The sequence below is a fragment of the Colletotrichum acutatum genome, assembly GCF_030867785.1.
Source record: "Colletotrichum acutatum strain CBS 112980 chromosome Unknown BDZ83scaffold_65, whole genome shotgun sequence".
In the NCBI taxonomy this organism is placed as follows: Eukaryota; Fungi; Ascomycota; class Sordariomycetes; order Glomerellales; family Glomerellaceae; genus Colletotrichum; species Colletotrichum acutatum.
This window is the reverse complement of record NW_026849059.1, coordinates 203,645-219,972: the sequence shown is the minus strand read 5'-3', so window position 1 is coordinate 219,972 and position 16,328 is coordinate 203,645. Positions and strand designations below refer to the sequence as shown.

At 55.1% G+C, this 16,328-nt stretch overlaps 8 protein-coding genes across 8 annotated transcripts; 3 read left to right on the top strand and 5 right to left on the bottom strand.

Moving 5' to 3' along the window:
- Positions 1-1,905, bottom strand: BDZ83DRAFT_781449 (E1-E2 ATPase-domain-containing protein; the record flags this gene model as incomplete). The annotated part of the gene is given in 4 exon segments (XM_060515550.1): positions 1-55; positions 67-587; positions 671-1,553; positions 1,648-1,905. The coding sequence occupies 4 exon segments, from the start codon at positions 1,903-1,905 to the stop codon at positions 26-28; spliced, it is 1,692 nt and encodes a 563-aa protein (XP_060363513.1). The 3' UTR covers positions 1-25.
- Positions 1,906-2,999: 1,094 nt separating this feature from the next.
- BDZ83DRAFT_753546 (glycosyl hydrolase catalytic core-domain-containing protein) lies at positions 3,000-3,821 on the bottom strand (the record flags this gene model as incomplete). Its single annotated transcript, XM_060514364.1, has 1 exon — positions 3,000-3,821. The coding sequence occupies one exon, from the start codon at positions 3,819-3,821 to the stop codon at positions 3,000-3,002; it is 822 nt and encodes a 273-aa protein (XP_060363512.1).
- Positions 3,822-4,280: 459 nt separating this feature from the next.
- On the bottom strand, positions 4,281-6,787 carry BDZ83DRAFT_653108 (ATP-dependent RNA helicase DBP10; the record flags this gene model as incomplete). Its single annotated transcript, XM_060510593.1, has 2 exons — positions 4,281-6,712; positions 6,784-6,787. The coding sequence occupies 2 exons, from the start codon at positions 6,785-6,787 to the stop codon at positions 4,281-4,283; spliced, it is 2,436 nt and encodes an 811-aa protein (XP_060363511.1).
- A 648-nt stretch (positions 6,788-7,435) lies between these two features.
- On the top strand, positions 7,436-8,161 carry BDZ83DRAFT_580828 (DnaJ domain-containing protein; the record flags this gene model as incomplete). Its single annotated transcript, XM_060505391.1, has 2 exons — positions 7,436-7,510; positions 7,592-8,161. The coding sequence occupies 2 exons, from the start codon at positions 7,436-7,438 to the stop codon at positions 8,159-8,161; spliced, it is 645 nt and encodes a 214-aa protein (XP_060363510.1).
- A 493-nt stretch (positions 8,162-8,654) lies between these two features.
- Positions 8,655-10,950, bottom strand: BDZ83DRAFT_702268 (uncharacterized protein; the record flags this gene model as incomplete). Its single annotated transcript, XM_060511455.1, has 2 exons — positions 10,379-10,950; positions 8,655-10,283 (listed from the first exon to the last, which is right to left on the bottom strand). Exons 1-2 carry the CDS (start codon positions 10,772-10,774, stop codon positions 8,655-8,657), a joined length of 2,025 nt encoding a protein of 674 aa, XP_060363509.1. The 5' UTR covers positions 10,775-10,950.
- Positions 10,951-11,000: 50 nt separating this feature from the next.
- BDZ83DRAFT_653105 (uncharacterized protein) lies at positions 11,001-12,170 on the top strand (the record flags this gene model as incomplete). Its single annotated transcript, XM_060510592.1, has 3 exons — positions 11,001-11,115; positions 11,228-11,322; positions 11,808-12,170. The coding sequence occupies 3 exons, from the start codon at positions 11,001-11,003 to the stop codon at positions 12,168-12,170; spliced, it is 573 nt and encodes a 190-aa protein (XP_060363508.1).
- Positions 12,171-12,789: 619 nt separating this feature from the next.
- Positions 12,790-14,881, top strand: BDZ83DRAFT_753542 (uncharacterized protein; the record flags this gene model as incomplete). The annotated part of the gene is made up of 2 exons (XM_060514363.1): positions 12,790-14,059; positions 14,112-14,881. 2 exons carry the CDS (start codon positions 12,790-12,792, stop codon positions 14,879-14,881), a joined length of 2,040 nt encoding a protein of 679 aa, XP_060363507.1.
- Positions 14,882-15,100: 219 nt separating this feature from the next.
- BDZ83DRAFT_580820 (uncharacterized protein) lies at positions 15,101-16,202 on the bottom strand (the record flags this gene model as incomplete). Its single annotated transcript, XM_060505388.1, has 5 exons — positions 15,101-15,265; positions 15,345-15,406; positions 15,542-15,721; positions 15,883-15,992; positions 16,099-16,202. The coding sequence occupies 5 exons, from the start codon at positions 16,200-16,202 to the stop codon at positions 15,101-15,103; spliced, it is 621 nt and encodes a 206-aa protein (XP_060363506.1).
- Positions 16,203-16,328: the final 126 nt, after the last annotated feature.

Genomic DNA, 16,328 nt, shown 5'->3' with positions numbered 1-16,328 from the left:
CCCTGTAGGGTCATGTTAGCCAGTATTATAGATATGCGTTGATTAATCTGTGCAGCTAAGACTCACCTTTGTGAAGATATGCATCTCTTCCGAGGCCACATTCTTGAAGATGACAGACATCTTTTTGACATCCGAGTCAAAGGGAAATTCTGCAATCTCTTTCCAAGAAGCTTCTGAGCCTTGGGACAGCTGCACCCTGTTCCAACCAAATCGAGACGCGAACACCTCAATAGCAATCTCGGTGGGTGCTCCGCTAGCCGTCCACTCCCCAGAGCTGGTGGGATCTTCGGCGTTCTGCTTCAGAGTTGCCAGATTCGCCAGCGACGCAACGTTCAAAAACCATTGCAGAGCAGGCTTCGTCGCAGGCTCAGGGTGCGTATCAATTGGCTCGGCCCGCAGGTTGTGCTCTTTCTCGGAGACGGAGTCAATGTCCTTTGGTTGGCCAGCCGCAAACTCGACTTCACCAGCAAAAGGGTTGTATACGTCGTTCGTGGTGTAGACAGAGTAGGTGCCGCATCCCGGAAGCCATGCCTTGCGGACAACCATGCGCCCTTGGGTAATCGTGCCTGTCTTGTCGGAGCAGATGTCTAAGATGATCGGGTGGTTAGAGGTTTGACAGTTTTCAGGCATATTACTCTTCATCAACATTAATAGAAAATAGACTCCTTACTGCTGACTCCTCCAAGTGCTTCCAAACTTGAAAGGTTGCGGACAATGACATGACGCTCGAGCATCTTCTTCGTACCCGCGGCCATGGTGACTGTCAGGACCAGCAACAGAGAAACAGGGATCGTCCCAATCGCAGTAGTGACCGCGTAGATAATCACATCCTTGCGAGAGTCAAACTTGTTGACGCCAAGAACAACGATGGCACAGATAATGGCAAACAAGAACAGCCACAGAAATAGCTGAGAGAGCTTCCTCTGCAACGGCGTGCCGATGGTCAGTCCCAAGAACTCGCCGATCCACGACTTGGCAGCCATGAACCCAGCGGCAAGGTACGCAAGGACTGAAGCGCTCCCATGCTCGTTGCGCTTCACCCGGGACTTATTCCCCGAGCCGCCGTTCAATGCACCAGCAATGAGGCCAATCTCGGTGAACATGCCAGTAGCAAACACGACGCCGCGCCCGCGACCCTTCGTGATGACTGTGGAGCTGTACACCACATTAAGTCGATCTCCCGGACCCGTATCTTCGTCAAACACCGAGTTGGGCATCTTGGACACGGGCGCGGACTCTCCAGTAAGCAACGCCTCATCCGCCTCCAGATTGACGGCTTCAATGAGTCTGATATCCGCTGGCACCGAGTCGCCCGTATTCAAGTCGATGATGTCTCCAGGTACTACGTCGGCCGTCTGTATCTCGATCGTCTTGCCGTCGCGCACGACCTTGCATGTCGGTTTGCCGAGGTTCTTTAGAGAGTTGATTGTCTTTTCGGCTTGGAGGGTCTGGAAGAAGCCGATGAAGATGTTGAGGACGATGATGCCTCCTAGAATGCCGCCTTCGATCCAGGCTTGGATGCCGAAACTTGCGCCGAGTGCTAGTAGGAGGACCTGTTTTCGAGTAGAGATGGTTAGCTCATGCAATTTTGCATTTTCGCGAGCCGACTGGGCGAGATTCTGGTTATGGACCCGAGACACAACATACCAGAGTCATAGCATTGAAAATCTGCTCAAGAAAAATCTTCAAAGGCTGGACGCCTTTTTGTTGACGAAGCTCATTGCGCCCCAATTCCGCCAACCGGCGGGCAGCATCGTCGGGGCCCAAGCCTTTGATTGCGTCGACATTGAGTTCTTCGAGGACCTGAATAGCCTCCAAAGAGTGAGGTGGTCGAGAGAGAGGCTTGTTGGATTGTCCCGAGATATGCTCCTGGAAGGAGTCTACTGTCTTTTCGGTTGCTTTCATGGCTCAAGCGTTGCCCAAGCAGCAAGTCTAATATTAACTTCAAAGTCTAATGAGGAGAAAGCAAGCCAACTTCAACCTTGGCTGTACGCCACGATATTTGTAAAGCAGCGTCTTTTCACCATCTCAACCTTGACGTAGAAATATTCGCTCTACTGGAGACTACGAAAGTCCAAGTGCATCATAACCTTCTTTCTACTGACCCGAAAAGGCAACCAAGACTCAACGGCAACGATACAGAGAGCTGAGGCCCCATCCTCTTCTTTTCTCATTCGTTGATAGACTTGACTGGTGTTACCCAGTTGATGAAACCTGCGAGATGAGTCCGAATGTCCGGTTGCCATTACGTGGGCTGTACGTAACAAAATCCCAAGTCATTGGCTTATTTCTAGACAATTCGAGAGAGTATAGAGTCAATTGACTCGACCGTAGAAGGTTTGGCGAAAGACAAAGCTGCCTTGACCGGGGCTAGAAGGATTACAAAGACGTTGCTGGAGTAATCCGGGAAGAAGCCATTTGCGTTCCATCATAGTCGACGGGAGCGACCCGGCAAGTGCATGTACAGCATGTCATTGACTTGCCTAATCGGGTAATCAACGTTTGAGCGCGGCTGACTCATGTGGGGAGCCTTCCCGCACACGCAATGAGAATAAACGTCTTGGGAGTCGATGATCTCCGAGTTGTGGGACATGAACGTGAGGCCTTCTTTTGTGAGGCCCGTGGAGGCGGGGAGACGCTAGGCGAAAAGAAACAGCCAAGACGCAACCCAAGGCTTGTTTCCGCTTGATTCATGTTTGCTCCAAGATACTGAAGTCAACAACTCTATCCAGATCAAAGATCATTAGCTTGAGCGACGGAAACACCACAGCACATCCTATAGCACATGAAGAGAGTTTCCAGATTCTATCGTGAATGATCAAACCAGCATACCAATGATTAACTCTGCCTAGGAATCCAGTAGACGTTCCAGTCTTGGTATTCCGCATCATCCCTGACCCGAACGAACTTTAGAGGTGTGTATTACCAATCTGAAGGAGAAACACCACCAAATCCAGTGGGAACCCCCTTCAGTTCAGCAACTTGAAGTCAATGACGAATCATACCCCCATCAACCGCCTCATGAGCGGCGTAAACCTCCCCTCCCCATCCATTAGCTGCGCCGCAGGACTCACAAAGTCATCAGCGCAGTGTGCCATACACCCAAACCACCCATACTCGTCGACCCACTCCCTCTCGTCCATCCACCCGCTCAGCTCCTCCGTAAACGCCTCCACATCTCCCGGATCCCGGCTAATAGACGCAATCTCCGATACGTTGAGCGGCAGCCCGTACCGCTCATACATGGACGTCAAGTACCTCTTTGCATGCTCAACATCGCCGCTGTAATAGTGCACCCCAAGGAAATCCGGTCCCATTTTCTTCTTCTTCGTTTCCTCATCCTCGTAGACAATCCTCATGAACTCCGCAAGCCACGCCTCGCCCCCGGGATCGCTAGCACACGCCGGCCCAACAAGCTTCTTGCCCCTCTTCTCTCGCAACTCGGGCACGACCTTCTCCAGCCACCAGGCCGCGGCGTCCGCCGGCGAGATGCCCTGCCGCTCCGGTTCGTTGAGGTAGTGGACCATCTCGGCGTCCGAGTCGCGAATCCAGTCCCACTCTTCCGTGTCCAGCTGCGCGCGCGTGCGGATCATGGGCCGGAAGGGGAGCCGGCCCTTGAGCTCGGGCGGGTACCATGCGTTCCAGTTGTGGACGGACTTGAATGGTGGAATTGTCGTTGTTGTTTCTCCTGCTGCTGCTGCTGTGGGCTTGGTGGTGGAGTCTGGTGGCGTTGTGAAGAGTTGGTCGATTGCGTCTGGGCGGTCGCGGGTGTTGGTGTAGTCCCACAAGAGGCAGCGTTTTGAGGGTTTGGGGTTTGCCATTATTGGAATGCCGAATTAAAATTGCTGAATAGACTGACTACCGATCTAGGTATCGTGCTCTTCTAAGAGATGATTGATTATTGAAAACCGAGATTTGTGGAAACGAGGTCTAGTATTTGGCACTTCGTTGTTGGTGGTTGACAGTCATCACCGGAAGCGCAGTGCCGCTGCCTTACGTCACGGCCACCAAAATCAAGTTCGCGGGCACCGGCTCCGATTTGGCAGAGACTCCGCCGCGGCAACTTCGTCCACCTTACGCGTCCCCAAGAGGCCACTGACACCGGGGTCATGGCACAGCAGCTATCTCCAATGTGTTGGTCCATCGACATGGTGACAATAATTCTTCACAGTAGCCTGGATAAGTTCGGAAAATATCGCCCAAGTTTTGAACAAAAACGCTTTTCTCTTCCTTGATATATTTTGACAAATGGTGTATCCTCCAACAGACGTTGCGGCACTCTACTTCCTGTTGCGCTGCGGTCTGGCGTTCTTCTCCATACGCTTCTGCTTCTCCCATCTCGCCTTCCTGATATCCTCGACGCCCTTGATCTCCTTGCGACTGCCAGCGCCGTCCTTGTACTGGCCGACGCGCTTCTCCTTGGCCTCGGCGATCCTCTTCTTCCGCACCTCGTAGTCGTCCCGGAACTTGTCGGCCTGCTTCGGGGCCTTCTCCTGCTTGTGCTTGTACTGCCGACCAGACGGCAGGTCCGGCAGGTTGCCTTTCTCCATGCCGCCCACCTGGATCCGCCCCAGCCGGTTGGCCTTGCGCCAGCGGTCGAACCGCCCGCTCTGGAAGCTGGCCGCGATCTTGACGCCGCTCTCGCCGCGCACAAACTTGGACCCCTTGGAGCCGTCCTCGTCGTTGGCCCGCGCCACGTACTTGTTCTGCTTCTTGTCCCAGCGCATGCCCGCCGCCCGCGTCGGCTCGCCGAAGCCCTTGGCCGTCTCGTCGTTTGTGAGGTCCATCTGCACGTCGCGCGCCGCCTGCACGAAACTCGACGTCTGCGCGCCCGACGTGACGCCGTAGCCGCGCTCTTCGGCCGCGTTGATCGTTCTCGGGGTGTAGGACATGAAGACGTCCGAGTCGCGCCAGGAGTCCGGCTTCTTCTTCTTCTCTTTCTCGCCTGTGTTGGTGATTGTGACCTCGAGTCCGTCGTTGTCGTCAGAATCGTCCGAGTTGTAGGCTTCTGCGGCACCGTCGTTTACTTCCCCGTCGAGTGCGTCATCTGAATCGTCCTCGGCACCGTTCAGACCCTCCATGTCGTCGTCTGAGTCCAAATCCTCCTTCTTGTTGCCACGGTGTGGTGTGATGCGTTTCCTCAGCTGCTTCATGACCTCGACTGCCTCACTGCTCGAGCCCTTGCCTCCCTTTCCAATCTCGAAAATGGTCTCAGCCGGTCTGAAGCCACTAATCTTGGCCATCATGTCGTTGCGGGCTTGCTCCACAGCGCTGGCGTCTTTGCCGAATAAGGGATGAAGTTCGTGCCAGCCCTTGGTTCCCACAAGCTCTCGGGCTCGTTTCGCGCTCTGGCTTGAAGCAGAATGCCTGGTCTTCAGGTACAGCTTCTCGGCCTTTGTCGAAACTTTACGCAGCGCCTCCAGGTCGCCCTCCTCTTTCAGGATTTTGTCCATCCACTCCATGTTGATTTCGATCCTGTCTCTCTTCAGCCCACCAACGACGACGTCTTCGGCATACGATGGGTTTTCGGTCTCGTGGCCTGCGACCAGCCTGCGACCAAGGAACAGCTGGAGATCCAGCAGATAAGGTGTGTCCAGTTCGCGCACAATACTGTATGCCCAACCTCTTTGACCGGCACGAGCCGTACGTCCGACACGATGGACAAAGACCTTGGGTTGCGGTGGGAAATCGTAGTTGATGACGTTTGCGAGAACGGGGATATCGATACCTCTGGCGGCGACGTCCGTCACCACCAAGATGTTTGCTCTACCGTTTCGGAAGTTCTCGGTGTTGATGCGACGCGCTTCCTGGTCTAGTGAACCGTAGACGTGAGAGACTGCGTAGCCTGCCTTTGTGAGAAGTTGCGCCAGATATTCAACGTGATGCTTTGTTGCTGCGAAAATAATAGTCGAGTGTTCCGTGGGCTTGCCGGTGCCACCGCCCTCACGCTTCCGCTTCTTTGATGGTACAACATCCAGGGGAACGCCGTCTGGTGTGCCTTGTGGCATCTTGATAAGGTCGTTGAGAATATGCAACAGGGAAGCCTCCTTTTCGGCTCCCTTGACGGAGAAGAAGGCACTCTCGAGATCGGGGGAAACCTTGGTCTCGGCGTCCAATCTCACCAGGCTCGGGTCTTGCAAACCGGCTCTCGCAAACTCAACCAATGATGCCGGCAGTGTGGCGGAGAACAGAAGGCTCTGCCTCGACAATGGGAGGGCATGGAGAATCTCGGTAAGCTGGGCAGCGAAACCCATTTCGAACAGACGATCGGCCTCGTCAAAGACAACGTACTTGATGGACGACAGATCCAGACCCATTTCGACCTTGAGATGGAGGAAACGACCGGGGGTGGCGATGACGATATCCGGGTTCGACGACATCATGCTGAATTGATCTTCCATGCTGTCACCACCGACGAGCAGGATGCATTTCAGGTCCGTCCCCTTGCTGAACTCCTTGACGACCTTGAGCGTCTGGAGTGCAAGTTCACGAGAGGGCGACATGATCAGCGCGCGCGTGCCGACCTTGGCGCTGTGGGCGCGCAGGCGCTCAATCATGGGAATCACGAAAGCCGCAGTCTTTCCGGAACCGGTTCTCGCCATACCCACGACGTCCTTGCGGTCCAAGATCAGGGGAATCGTCTTTCGCTGAATCGGCGTGGGGACAGAGAATCCCTTCTTCGTAATCGCGCGCAGGAGGCCGGCATTCAGACCTGCGTAACCAAAACGATTAGTATCTCTAGCAACAGAACCATGGTCGTGTAGGAAGGGTTCAGCGACTTACCCATTGCTTGGAAACCACCGCCTCTCTTTACCGACTTTCCCTTGACGTTGGACGACTTGCGGAACGAAGCAGCCTGCTTCAGCGCAATGAACGCTTCGTCGCCATCCTCGTCTTCCTGCCCTCTTCGTGGCCGTTCAGGATCCCGTCCATATCAAAGTCAATGTCTCCCACATCCTGACCCGCGTCGCTGCCATTGTCGAACAAGTGATCGGCGATGTCGACCTCTCCGTCAGAGGGAGTGGGAGATGCGGCGCGACGAGGCATCTTGAAGCTCTGTGTTGTTTTTCTGGCGAGGCCCCCGGGTGTTGTGATCGTAGGTTCGGGCCCGTCGAAAAAGTTGGTTTTCCCAAGGCGCGGGTTTTGCGAAACGGCAGAGCATCCAAGAGCTGAGCGGCGTCTTTTCGAAAATTTGGGCTTGGGCGGGACGAGAAATTTCTTATCAGCTGGTCTTATCTTAGCGTCGTGGGGCAGGCGTTTGTCGGCAAGGGTCTTTAGCGGGTCCAAGTGGCTGTCACTGAGCCTCGTCTCGTGCTCACCAACCGCGCACGACTGTCAATCTTCAACTACCTTACATCTACAGTACTCCTTGCCAGTTCTACCGAGGTACAGCTGTCAATCTCAACCTTTCCTGAACAGGTATCTGGTCATCATCATGGCGAGCGAAGACGTCAAAGAAGAGAAGGACGCACTCGATGCGCTCGAGATCGAGGCAAAGGAGTTTGACAAGGTAAATGCGATCGCCAGACAAACCCAGCTGCACACCTTTTATAGCCAAACGCTAACAATTTTCCCTCTCCCCGTTTCACAGGATGCAGAAATCGACAGAATCCTGAAGGCTTTCAGGCTAGACGCCTACGCCGTCCTCGACCTGCAACCAGGCGTCCCCGAATCCGACATCAAAATCTGTTACCGCAAAAAGTCCCTCCTCATCCACCCTGACAAGACCAAGAACCCGCTCGCGCCCGACGCCTTTGACCGCCTGAAAAAGGCCCAGACAGAGCTCATGGACGAGAAGCACCGCGAGCGCCTCGACGAGGCCATCGCCGACGCCCGCATGCTCCTCATCCGCGAGAACAAGTGGACCGTCGACAGCCCCGAGCTCAAGACGGACGATTTCGCGAAAAAGTGGCGCAACAAGGCGCGCGAGGTGCTCATCGACAACGAGCACCGCCGGCGGCGGCAGATGAAGGCGCAGATGCAGGAGGAGGGCCGCGAGCAGAAGAAGGAGGAGGAGGAGATTGAGCAGCGGAAGCGCAAGAGGCAGCACGAGCAGGATTGGGAGGCGACGCGGGACCAGCGCATTAGCAGCTGGCGGGATTTCCAAAAGGGAAAGTCGGGCGACGGGAAGAAGAAGAAGAAGATGAAGCCGATTGGCTGAAGTCTGCAATCACGAAAATGGGAAGGGATTGAGCTCTAGTATGGGTTTGCATTGTTTTCGTCTTTTCTCTATCTACAGGCGGGAAAGGGGGTTGGTGTTTTGAGGGGATCATTCTTCACTACAGTTCGACAGGTCTCGACTACGGATTTCTCGGGCACAAAGCATGCATACGGCATGTTTATATCAGCGAATCAGTGAGTTTGTTGTTTGTTGACCACCGCGGTTATGTCCCTAACCATCTCAGAAGTGCAATGCTCGTGTCTCCTCTCCTCCAAAAAGTTTCCCCTTATCCCCCTTTCGAGGGTTTTTTGTCTACCAGGTAAGCACCTTCCCCTCCCGTTCGTTGCATCGTGGCTATGATTTGCTTCATGATTCCGAAAACATGTACTTTTGACACCTCTGCTCGAAAGCTTCGTGATATGTTAAAACCCGGGAGTCGCCCCCCCCCCCCTTCTCCTTCAAAATTCCGTTATTCAACCCCCGGATACTCCCCTCATGCCTTATTCTTCTTCTTGTACTGGATGAACCGTCCAAGGTTCAACACAGCCTCCTCAGTACGAGTGCGAAGCTCGGGGAGAGTTCTCTTATCAATCGTCTTGACCAAAGCCTTGACCTTGGGCTGAACCGCCTCGAGGTGCTGAATAAAGTTGTCCTTCCAGAAGACCTCCTTGTCGCAAGGCATGTCTTCGTCTCCGTAAATGTCAAACAGCTGGTTCAGGGCCTCGACGGTGTCAGCGGCCGGGGTATCTGGTAAGGCAGTCACCACCGTGATCAGGAACACGCCAATCTCTCTGTTGAGCGCAAGGGGCGCCGGGTCCCGCGCCAGCTGGCCCAGGACGCCGATGCACTTTACGCCGAGACCCTGGAAGGGATCTTCGGGCTCCTCGTCCTTTGCCTTGTCTCCGTTGGCCTCCGTCTCGACCGCCTGTTTTGAGGGCAGGTTCTTGGTCGCGTGGTACAGCGCCATGAACTTTGTGTGCTCGTCGCCGCTGAGGGGTAGGCGGCGGGGCAAGCTGCGGGACACGGCCCACGCGAGGCTGGTTACCTTTGTGGCGAGCTCGACGTCGGCGGTGTTGGCCGCCAGGATCGGGGCAATGACTTGGCCCCAGACTGCCTTGCCGGACGGGGCCCAAGCCTTGAGGATGCCAGCGTTGTGGTCGTCGGAGAAGTCAAAGACTGAGATGGACCAGGCGATGTTGCTGAGGGCGGCCAGGGCGTGGGCTTGTACCCGGACGTTGTCGCCCTCTGCTTGTGATGACGGGGTCGCGAGGGTGATGAGCTGCGGGATGGCCTGCTGTACCAGCTCGCGCAGGGTGGGCAGGTCGTTCATGGTCGCCTCCTCGTCGACGTCGTCGTCGGCGCCGGTGACGAGGTCCATGTCGGCCTGCATCTCGTCTTCGTCCATGGAGTCGTCGTCGTTCTCGTCGTCCTCGCCAATATCCTCGTCGCCGGAGCCGTTGTCCTCCTTGACGTCCTCGTCCATGGCGGTATCGTCGTCTTCGATACCGTTCCATTCCTCCTTCTTGGCCTTCTTGCTGTCGCCTCCCTGGAGAGACTGCTGCAGCGTCGTTCCGACATCCGCAAGGATCTCCAGGGCAAGCTGAAGAACCTCGGTCGGGTTGGACCATTGGCTCCTGGGTGGCAGATCGGTCTCTGGCGTGGTGTTCTTGAGTGCCGATGACAAAGTCGGGATGAGGGAGGCGTCAGAGAGGTCCTTGGGGCCCGGCGTGCTGTCGAACCAATGCAAGGTGGTGAAGATGTTGTGCAGAATACCACAGGCCAGGACGCCCTTTGCGCCAGCGACCTCTTGTAGCTTGGTCAATGACGTGAGCGGCTTGGGGCTCTCATCGGCGACAACATCCTGCGCCAGACGCTGATTGTCTTCGGACAGCGTCAGAAGGGCAGAAAGAGCGTCGAGGCAGATGCTTGACGGTGTGTCGGGGTGAGCGATGATGGTGAAGAGCAAGTGCTTGATGCCCTCGATGCCCACAATGGCTTCGAGAACCTCATCCTGGGCCTCGGCGAGAGCAGACAAAAGGCCAATGACGGACTCGGTGATGGTCCAGGTGACCTTTGTCTCGCCCTTGCTCAGAGATGAGCCCTTGGCAAGGTTTTGGAGAATCTGATTTTGTTGTTTTAGCATATCGTACAGAGTTACATATATTCACTCAGGCATTCTTGTTAGTGAGTCTGAGATGGGTGGCAAGCATGACTTACAGTCTGTGAAGCGAAACCAATAGCGCTCAAAACATCTTGGCGGTACAGGTGAATGCAAAAGTCGGCCTCCTCCTCCTCGGCAAGAACCCGCAAAATGTCCCAACCGGCGGCGCGGCTGTCGAGGCTGGCGTCGGTGAGGGTCTCGTTCAGGACGATGTGGACAATCTGCTCACGCAGCAGCAGCTTCCGGCACTTTTCGTTGGAGACGAGGTTGGAGACGGCCTCGGCGGCGGCGGTGCGCGACTTGGGGTCGGCGCTCTGCAGGTCCTTGATGACGGGCAGGATGGACTTTTCCCTGAGGGCGGCGAGCTCGGGGTCGGAGGGGGGCTTGACGGTTTTGGCGATGGGGTCCTTGCGATGGCTTGGGCCGCCTCTGTTTCGTCTTGACTTTCCCATTTTGGGTGATTATGATTGGGTGTATGTTTTATGAGAAGTTATGTAGTGTGTAGTGTGGTGTGAAGAGAGGGAGCATGAGAAATTGTGAGTTTTGGAGATGGCTTCTTATTCGGGATTTGGACCAATGTTCGTGACCGACCCTATCAAAAAAGTTCCCAATGCTTCATTCACTTCCCAGAAAAATAGAGTGACGAACTGAAAAAAAAATTCACACAAAGGTGTTGCTATGGGCAGCCACAATGTGGCTCGTGTTCCCGCCCCGGCACCCCGTACCACCGATCTCCATTCGCCAATCACCAAGCGCCTCACCAATTGGTCCCGTCCATCAGCCAGATCCATCGGTACGTATTCATTTTCCTCACGTTGGCTGTGGAACCAGGAACACAACGCGGAATGAGGGCCCATGGGAGAAAGAGCACAGCAGGGATGGCATATTTAGTGCACTATACATAGGTAGGCGCGGGCAGATACATGGCTCGGATGCCCGATCGAGGGAGAGAGTCCAGGCTTGTTTTCCGGGCCGGAAAGTTCAAGCTTCAGAGTTCGAGGTACGGATACCTAAAGGCTGACGGGAGCCTGTAAGGTACCTTTCCCCGCCCGCTGCGTAGGGGCGCCACGCTAAGGTCAGGAACAGTACATTGCGTTCCCCAACCTTGTGAGACATTGGGGAGAGACAAGTTCAATTGACGTTCAGCACCTCTTACCTGTCAAGTTACTAAGGCATTTGGCAGTCGCGTTTGATGGAACTCAGCCTACCTTAGGTACGTAGCACGCCTACCTAGGTAAGGTACCTAGGAGTTATGGATGACATTTGCTGTCACCGTGTCACACGCCCCTTCCTTGCTTGGGACACCACCAGACGGACGCCAAGCCGGACACTTTAAACATCTTTTTTTCAACGGTCCCCTTAATGGGCCTCACTTAATGCCACTTATGCTTTTTACCTTTGCGTCTCTCCCTCGATCCCTTTCCGTACAGCTGTCATTATCAGCACTCTGTACTTACAGATACGAATACTCTGTAGTCTGTACAGTCTTCGGATCCCCGCTGGCTCTCGCTCGGTCTCTCTCGCACACGCACACGTACAACCGTGACCACCACCTCTCGAATCCTCGAGTCCACGTCAACCTTGACCCATCACAATTCACCAGCATACCATCCAAAGCAAAAGCGAACCTGGAAAGCAAGAGCAAAAGCTTCGAGATCGTCCGTCCACTCCGACCACGCGCATCTTCCTCCTCTTCCATCCTCCGGGCCACGTCCGGACCAGCTCCACAGATCCACCATCCAGTATCCACCAAAGCTCGCGTCTGTGACATTGCACCACGCTGCACAGCCCAGCTGGAGCAGACAACCCTGGGATCTCAAATCTCTCGTCAAGGTCTGGCCCATCTAGGTGATCAATTGCCGGCAACGTTCCAACAGGGGAGGAAAACGAAGGGGAATCGCATGGGAAAAGGGGACCACTTGTTAATTCCCACACTTGCGCCAACTTTCTTACCTTTCGTGTACGGAGTCCCTACGAACCAATACCTTGCGCATCGCATCTCACGGCACCTCTCGTCCCATCCCGTCCAGTCCCATCTGATCCCGTCCCGCTGGCCCGCTTCAGCAACTGCGTCTGTTTCAACTGCTGTGCTGTCCTGTACGCTCGCTGCCCAGCTTTAGCCTCGACCTTCTTCGCCCTCGTCCTGCTCCTGCTTCTACTCCTACTCCTGCGTCAGTTACCCTTCAACTTTGCATCTGGAGCTCTCCAACGGATAACGCAGCCCAGCCAGCTTCTTCACTACCTCGACGGGAAGATGTGAGACGCCCAACCCTCGGATCACCGCTCCCCCTCCCTTGCAACTTTCAGTCCTTTTTCGGTGAACGTGTACCACCCACGCACGCTTCGTCTTACCTTCGCTTCCATCTATCCCTTGCCCTTCTTACTTTCTCTCTTCCCCTCTTCTTCCTTTAAACTGTCCTCAGGCCCATCGCTGCTGCAACTCTCCGTCCCTCCCAGATAGAGAAGCATGCCGGATCCATGGCGCCAATTACGCTCCTTCGTTTTCCTCAGCGATGAAGAAATGGGGAAAAAGGACGACGACCACCACCGCCCTGGCGGCAGCGCTATCAAGAACCCCATGCTGCTTCGAAACAGGAACCCCCAATGGCAGCCCGCCGCCAAGATGCCCTCCCGCCGCCTCTTCCGACGCATCGCCTACCTCCTCGTCATTGCCGCCGGCCTCTGGTACCTCCTGAGCGACCTCTCCCTCGGTTTCGGCCAACGGCCCCCGAACTACATCTACCCGTACCCCGAAGACGCCTCTCCGTCCCGCGATCCCTCCTCACGAAAGCCCGGCCGACTAGCTCAAGGTCAACCCATCCCGCCGGCCGCAGAACATGACTACAATGGCCCCGTCAAGTTCCACCGGCTCGCCAACTCGCTGCACGCCATTGCTGCTACCAAGGGCAGCCAACCCATCAACCAAAATGTCCTCTTCGCCGCCTCCAGCTTGCGCAGCATATCGAGCTTGCTACCGTTCGCATGTAAGATGGGCACTGAGCTGAGGAGCTACGTACACTTTGCCGTCATGAGCAGGAGCGACATCAACCTCGATGAGCTCAAGAAGATCAACGGCGTGGACGATACCTGCTACATCATCTGGCACGATGCCCGAGCCGACTTCTCCCCCCTCTCGACCGACGCTCGACTCGAACAATCCGCGGTCCGCGCGCTGCGACACATCAGCACATACATGCATCCTCAAGCTATCATCATTGACGGCTCCGATGACGAATACGTCCCCTTCACGAAAGGAATGCGCCACGAGACAGGCAGGCTCAAGACCCCGCTGATCGAGCTTCCTGCTGGTGCCTGGACACATCTTTCATGGTTGTCGAAGCTTGACAGTGCTTCCCTGGCGGCGTGGAACCAGGTCAGCGTCGACATCCTGATCCAAGCCCCGGCGAGCGGGTCAGGCAGCCTGTTGCGGCTGCTCAAGTCTCTCAATGACGCCGATTTCACTGCCTTCTCGATCCCTCACCTCACCATTGAGCTACCGCAAGACATTGAACCTGCGACGGCCAAGTTCCTCGAGACGTTCCGCTGGCCGCCGCCACACGTGCATAACCCTGGGCGCGTGCAGATGCTCTCTCTAAGGCATAGAATCCCGAGACAGCGCATGACGGAGGAGGAGAGCTCGATACGATTCCTTGAATCTTTCTGGCCAACAACGCCAAAGTACTCTCATATTCTAGTTCTTTCACCGCAGGCGGAGCTTGCGCCTGGTTTCTTCCATTGTAGGCATACCCCATGTCACAAGAACTAGAACATCTGACTAACGATTACCAGACCTCAAGTATACGGTGTTGGAGTACCGCTACTCTCGCCTGACCACCCTGCAGAAATGGGATCAACGTCTGCTCGGCATTAGCATGACCACGCCTTCCACGTATCTGAACGGCAAGAAGGATTTCATCGAGCCGACGGCAGAAGGCGTAAGCGATCTCGAATCCGGAACTTCCTACCTGTGGCAAGCTCCCAACAGCAACGCCATCCTCTTCTTCGGCGACAGGTGGATCGAGCTGCACGGCCTTGTGTCGCAAGTCGACGCGCTGCAACACGCGCGGGGTGCCGAGCCATCACCGGCGCTGATTGCCGAAAAGCAGGTCAGCAAGATGTTCCCCTCCTGGCTGGAACACATGCTGCGACTCTCCCGGCTCAGAGGCTACTTTACGCTGTACCCCAGCGCAGAGACGGCAGCCACTATCGCGACAGTACACCAGGAGCTCTACCAGGCCCCCGAGGAATACGAGAAGGAAGGCGGGGAGGGTAAGAGGACGGCGAGTCTCTCCGAGTCGAGGTTCGGCTCTGGGTCTCTAGTCCAGACGATGGACACGCTGCCGAACAATGGTAGCCTCAAGCCCGCCAATGACCTCCCTCTGCTCGGCTGGGAGGGCGAAGGCACGAACCTAAGGCACATCTATCAAATGGCGATAGAGTACATGTTCACATGGCGCGAGCAAGTCGGTGGCTGCAGCAAAGAAGAGTCTCAGCGGGATCATGTGGATGGGTCCGCGAGGGATCTATTTTGCACGCCTGATGGTAAACTCAAGGCTTAATAGAGAATGAAGAGAGTGCGGAGCAAATCCCAAGGAGGGAAAGCCTGCTGGTCAAGATGATTGAGAGAATCTTGTGCCAAGTGTATACTATATAGACCCTTTTTATATACCCACGGGATGGATGGAACATCAGCATGGACTGACACGGCGCGACGAAGACAAAGGCACAAAAAGGTGGGATACAAATAAGCGAATTGAGATTTTTTGTTTGCAGATTGTTCATTTCAAGACTGGTCCCGCGACGAAGGCTGCTGCTGCTGCTGCTGCTGCTTCTGCACTAGTCGATGAGTTTTTCTCTCCCTCTTGGGAGTTTGCCGAGATCTTTGTGATGACGAGTAAGACGACGCATGTTCCTACGATGCTGAGAGCCACCACAGCGAGAACCTAGGGTATTGGAGTCAATATGAAGGCCAATGCCAAGAGTCGTCGTGTACATGAAGCGGGGGTTGGTGGGAAGACTTACGAGCTGCGTCCTCCATCCGGTTTGCACGATGGCTGCCTTGCGACTGTACTTGTTTACCGTTTCTGTCGAAAGGTCAATTTTGCCGGTCTTCGAAGGTATTCATCCCTTTCACACACCAAAGATGGAGAGCGGAAAGCCCCGATTCCACGGCGGAAGTGGGTAGAAAAGAGGAAAAGGGGCAAGGAGGAAAGACTTACTAATGTAGTTCCCGATTCCGAGACACAGACACGCGACGGCCAATATCCAAAAGATGATGCCGAGGGGTTTGGCCATGCGCAGCTCGAGCTGGCTCGGTTCGGACTTTAGGTGGAAGGAGAGGACGATGGCGACGGCGACGATGGACATGTAGACTGAGAGGCGGAGGTAGCTGAGGAATGCTGTGTGGTGAGTTGACGAGTGGTTAGTGAGTAGTTCAACTGATTTGTTGTGATGTTTGAATGAAGCGTCAACCGGCCAAAGGGAGTGAGCGGACGAGCAAGAGGACGATTAAGAGAAACATCAAAAGCACGAGTAAGAAGACAAAGGGTGTTGGGCATACTCCTCTCATTTGCACAGTGGTCGCGCGCATCGCTCGTTTCGTTTTGGAAGAGAAGGGGGCCGAAGATGGGCCAGGCGAGAAAGGTTGATTTTCCTGCGTGGCCTGAGCCGCTGGTTGTGACGGTGTATGTTAGTTTCAAAGAATCATATCACAAGTGAAGTCGACTTGATTAGAGATTGAGAGGTGAGTAAGTGAGTTAGTGAGTATCGTACATACCCAAGGTCGCCGACGTCAATTGGTCTCAAGAGTTCTGAGGGCCGAAGGGGCGCGCAGCAGTGGAAGGTGAGGTCTTCGTCGTCCATATCTGGTCGCGAAGCCATGGCTGGAATTTACTACGCTGTATTGAGTCGAGATCGAGTTGCTATGTAGACGAATTGAAGAGTCTGAGTGTGGATTTGAGTGCAAATGAAGCTGTGAGATTGAGGATATGATTGACGGGAACTTGA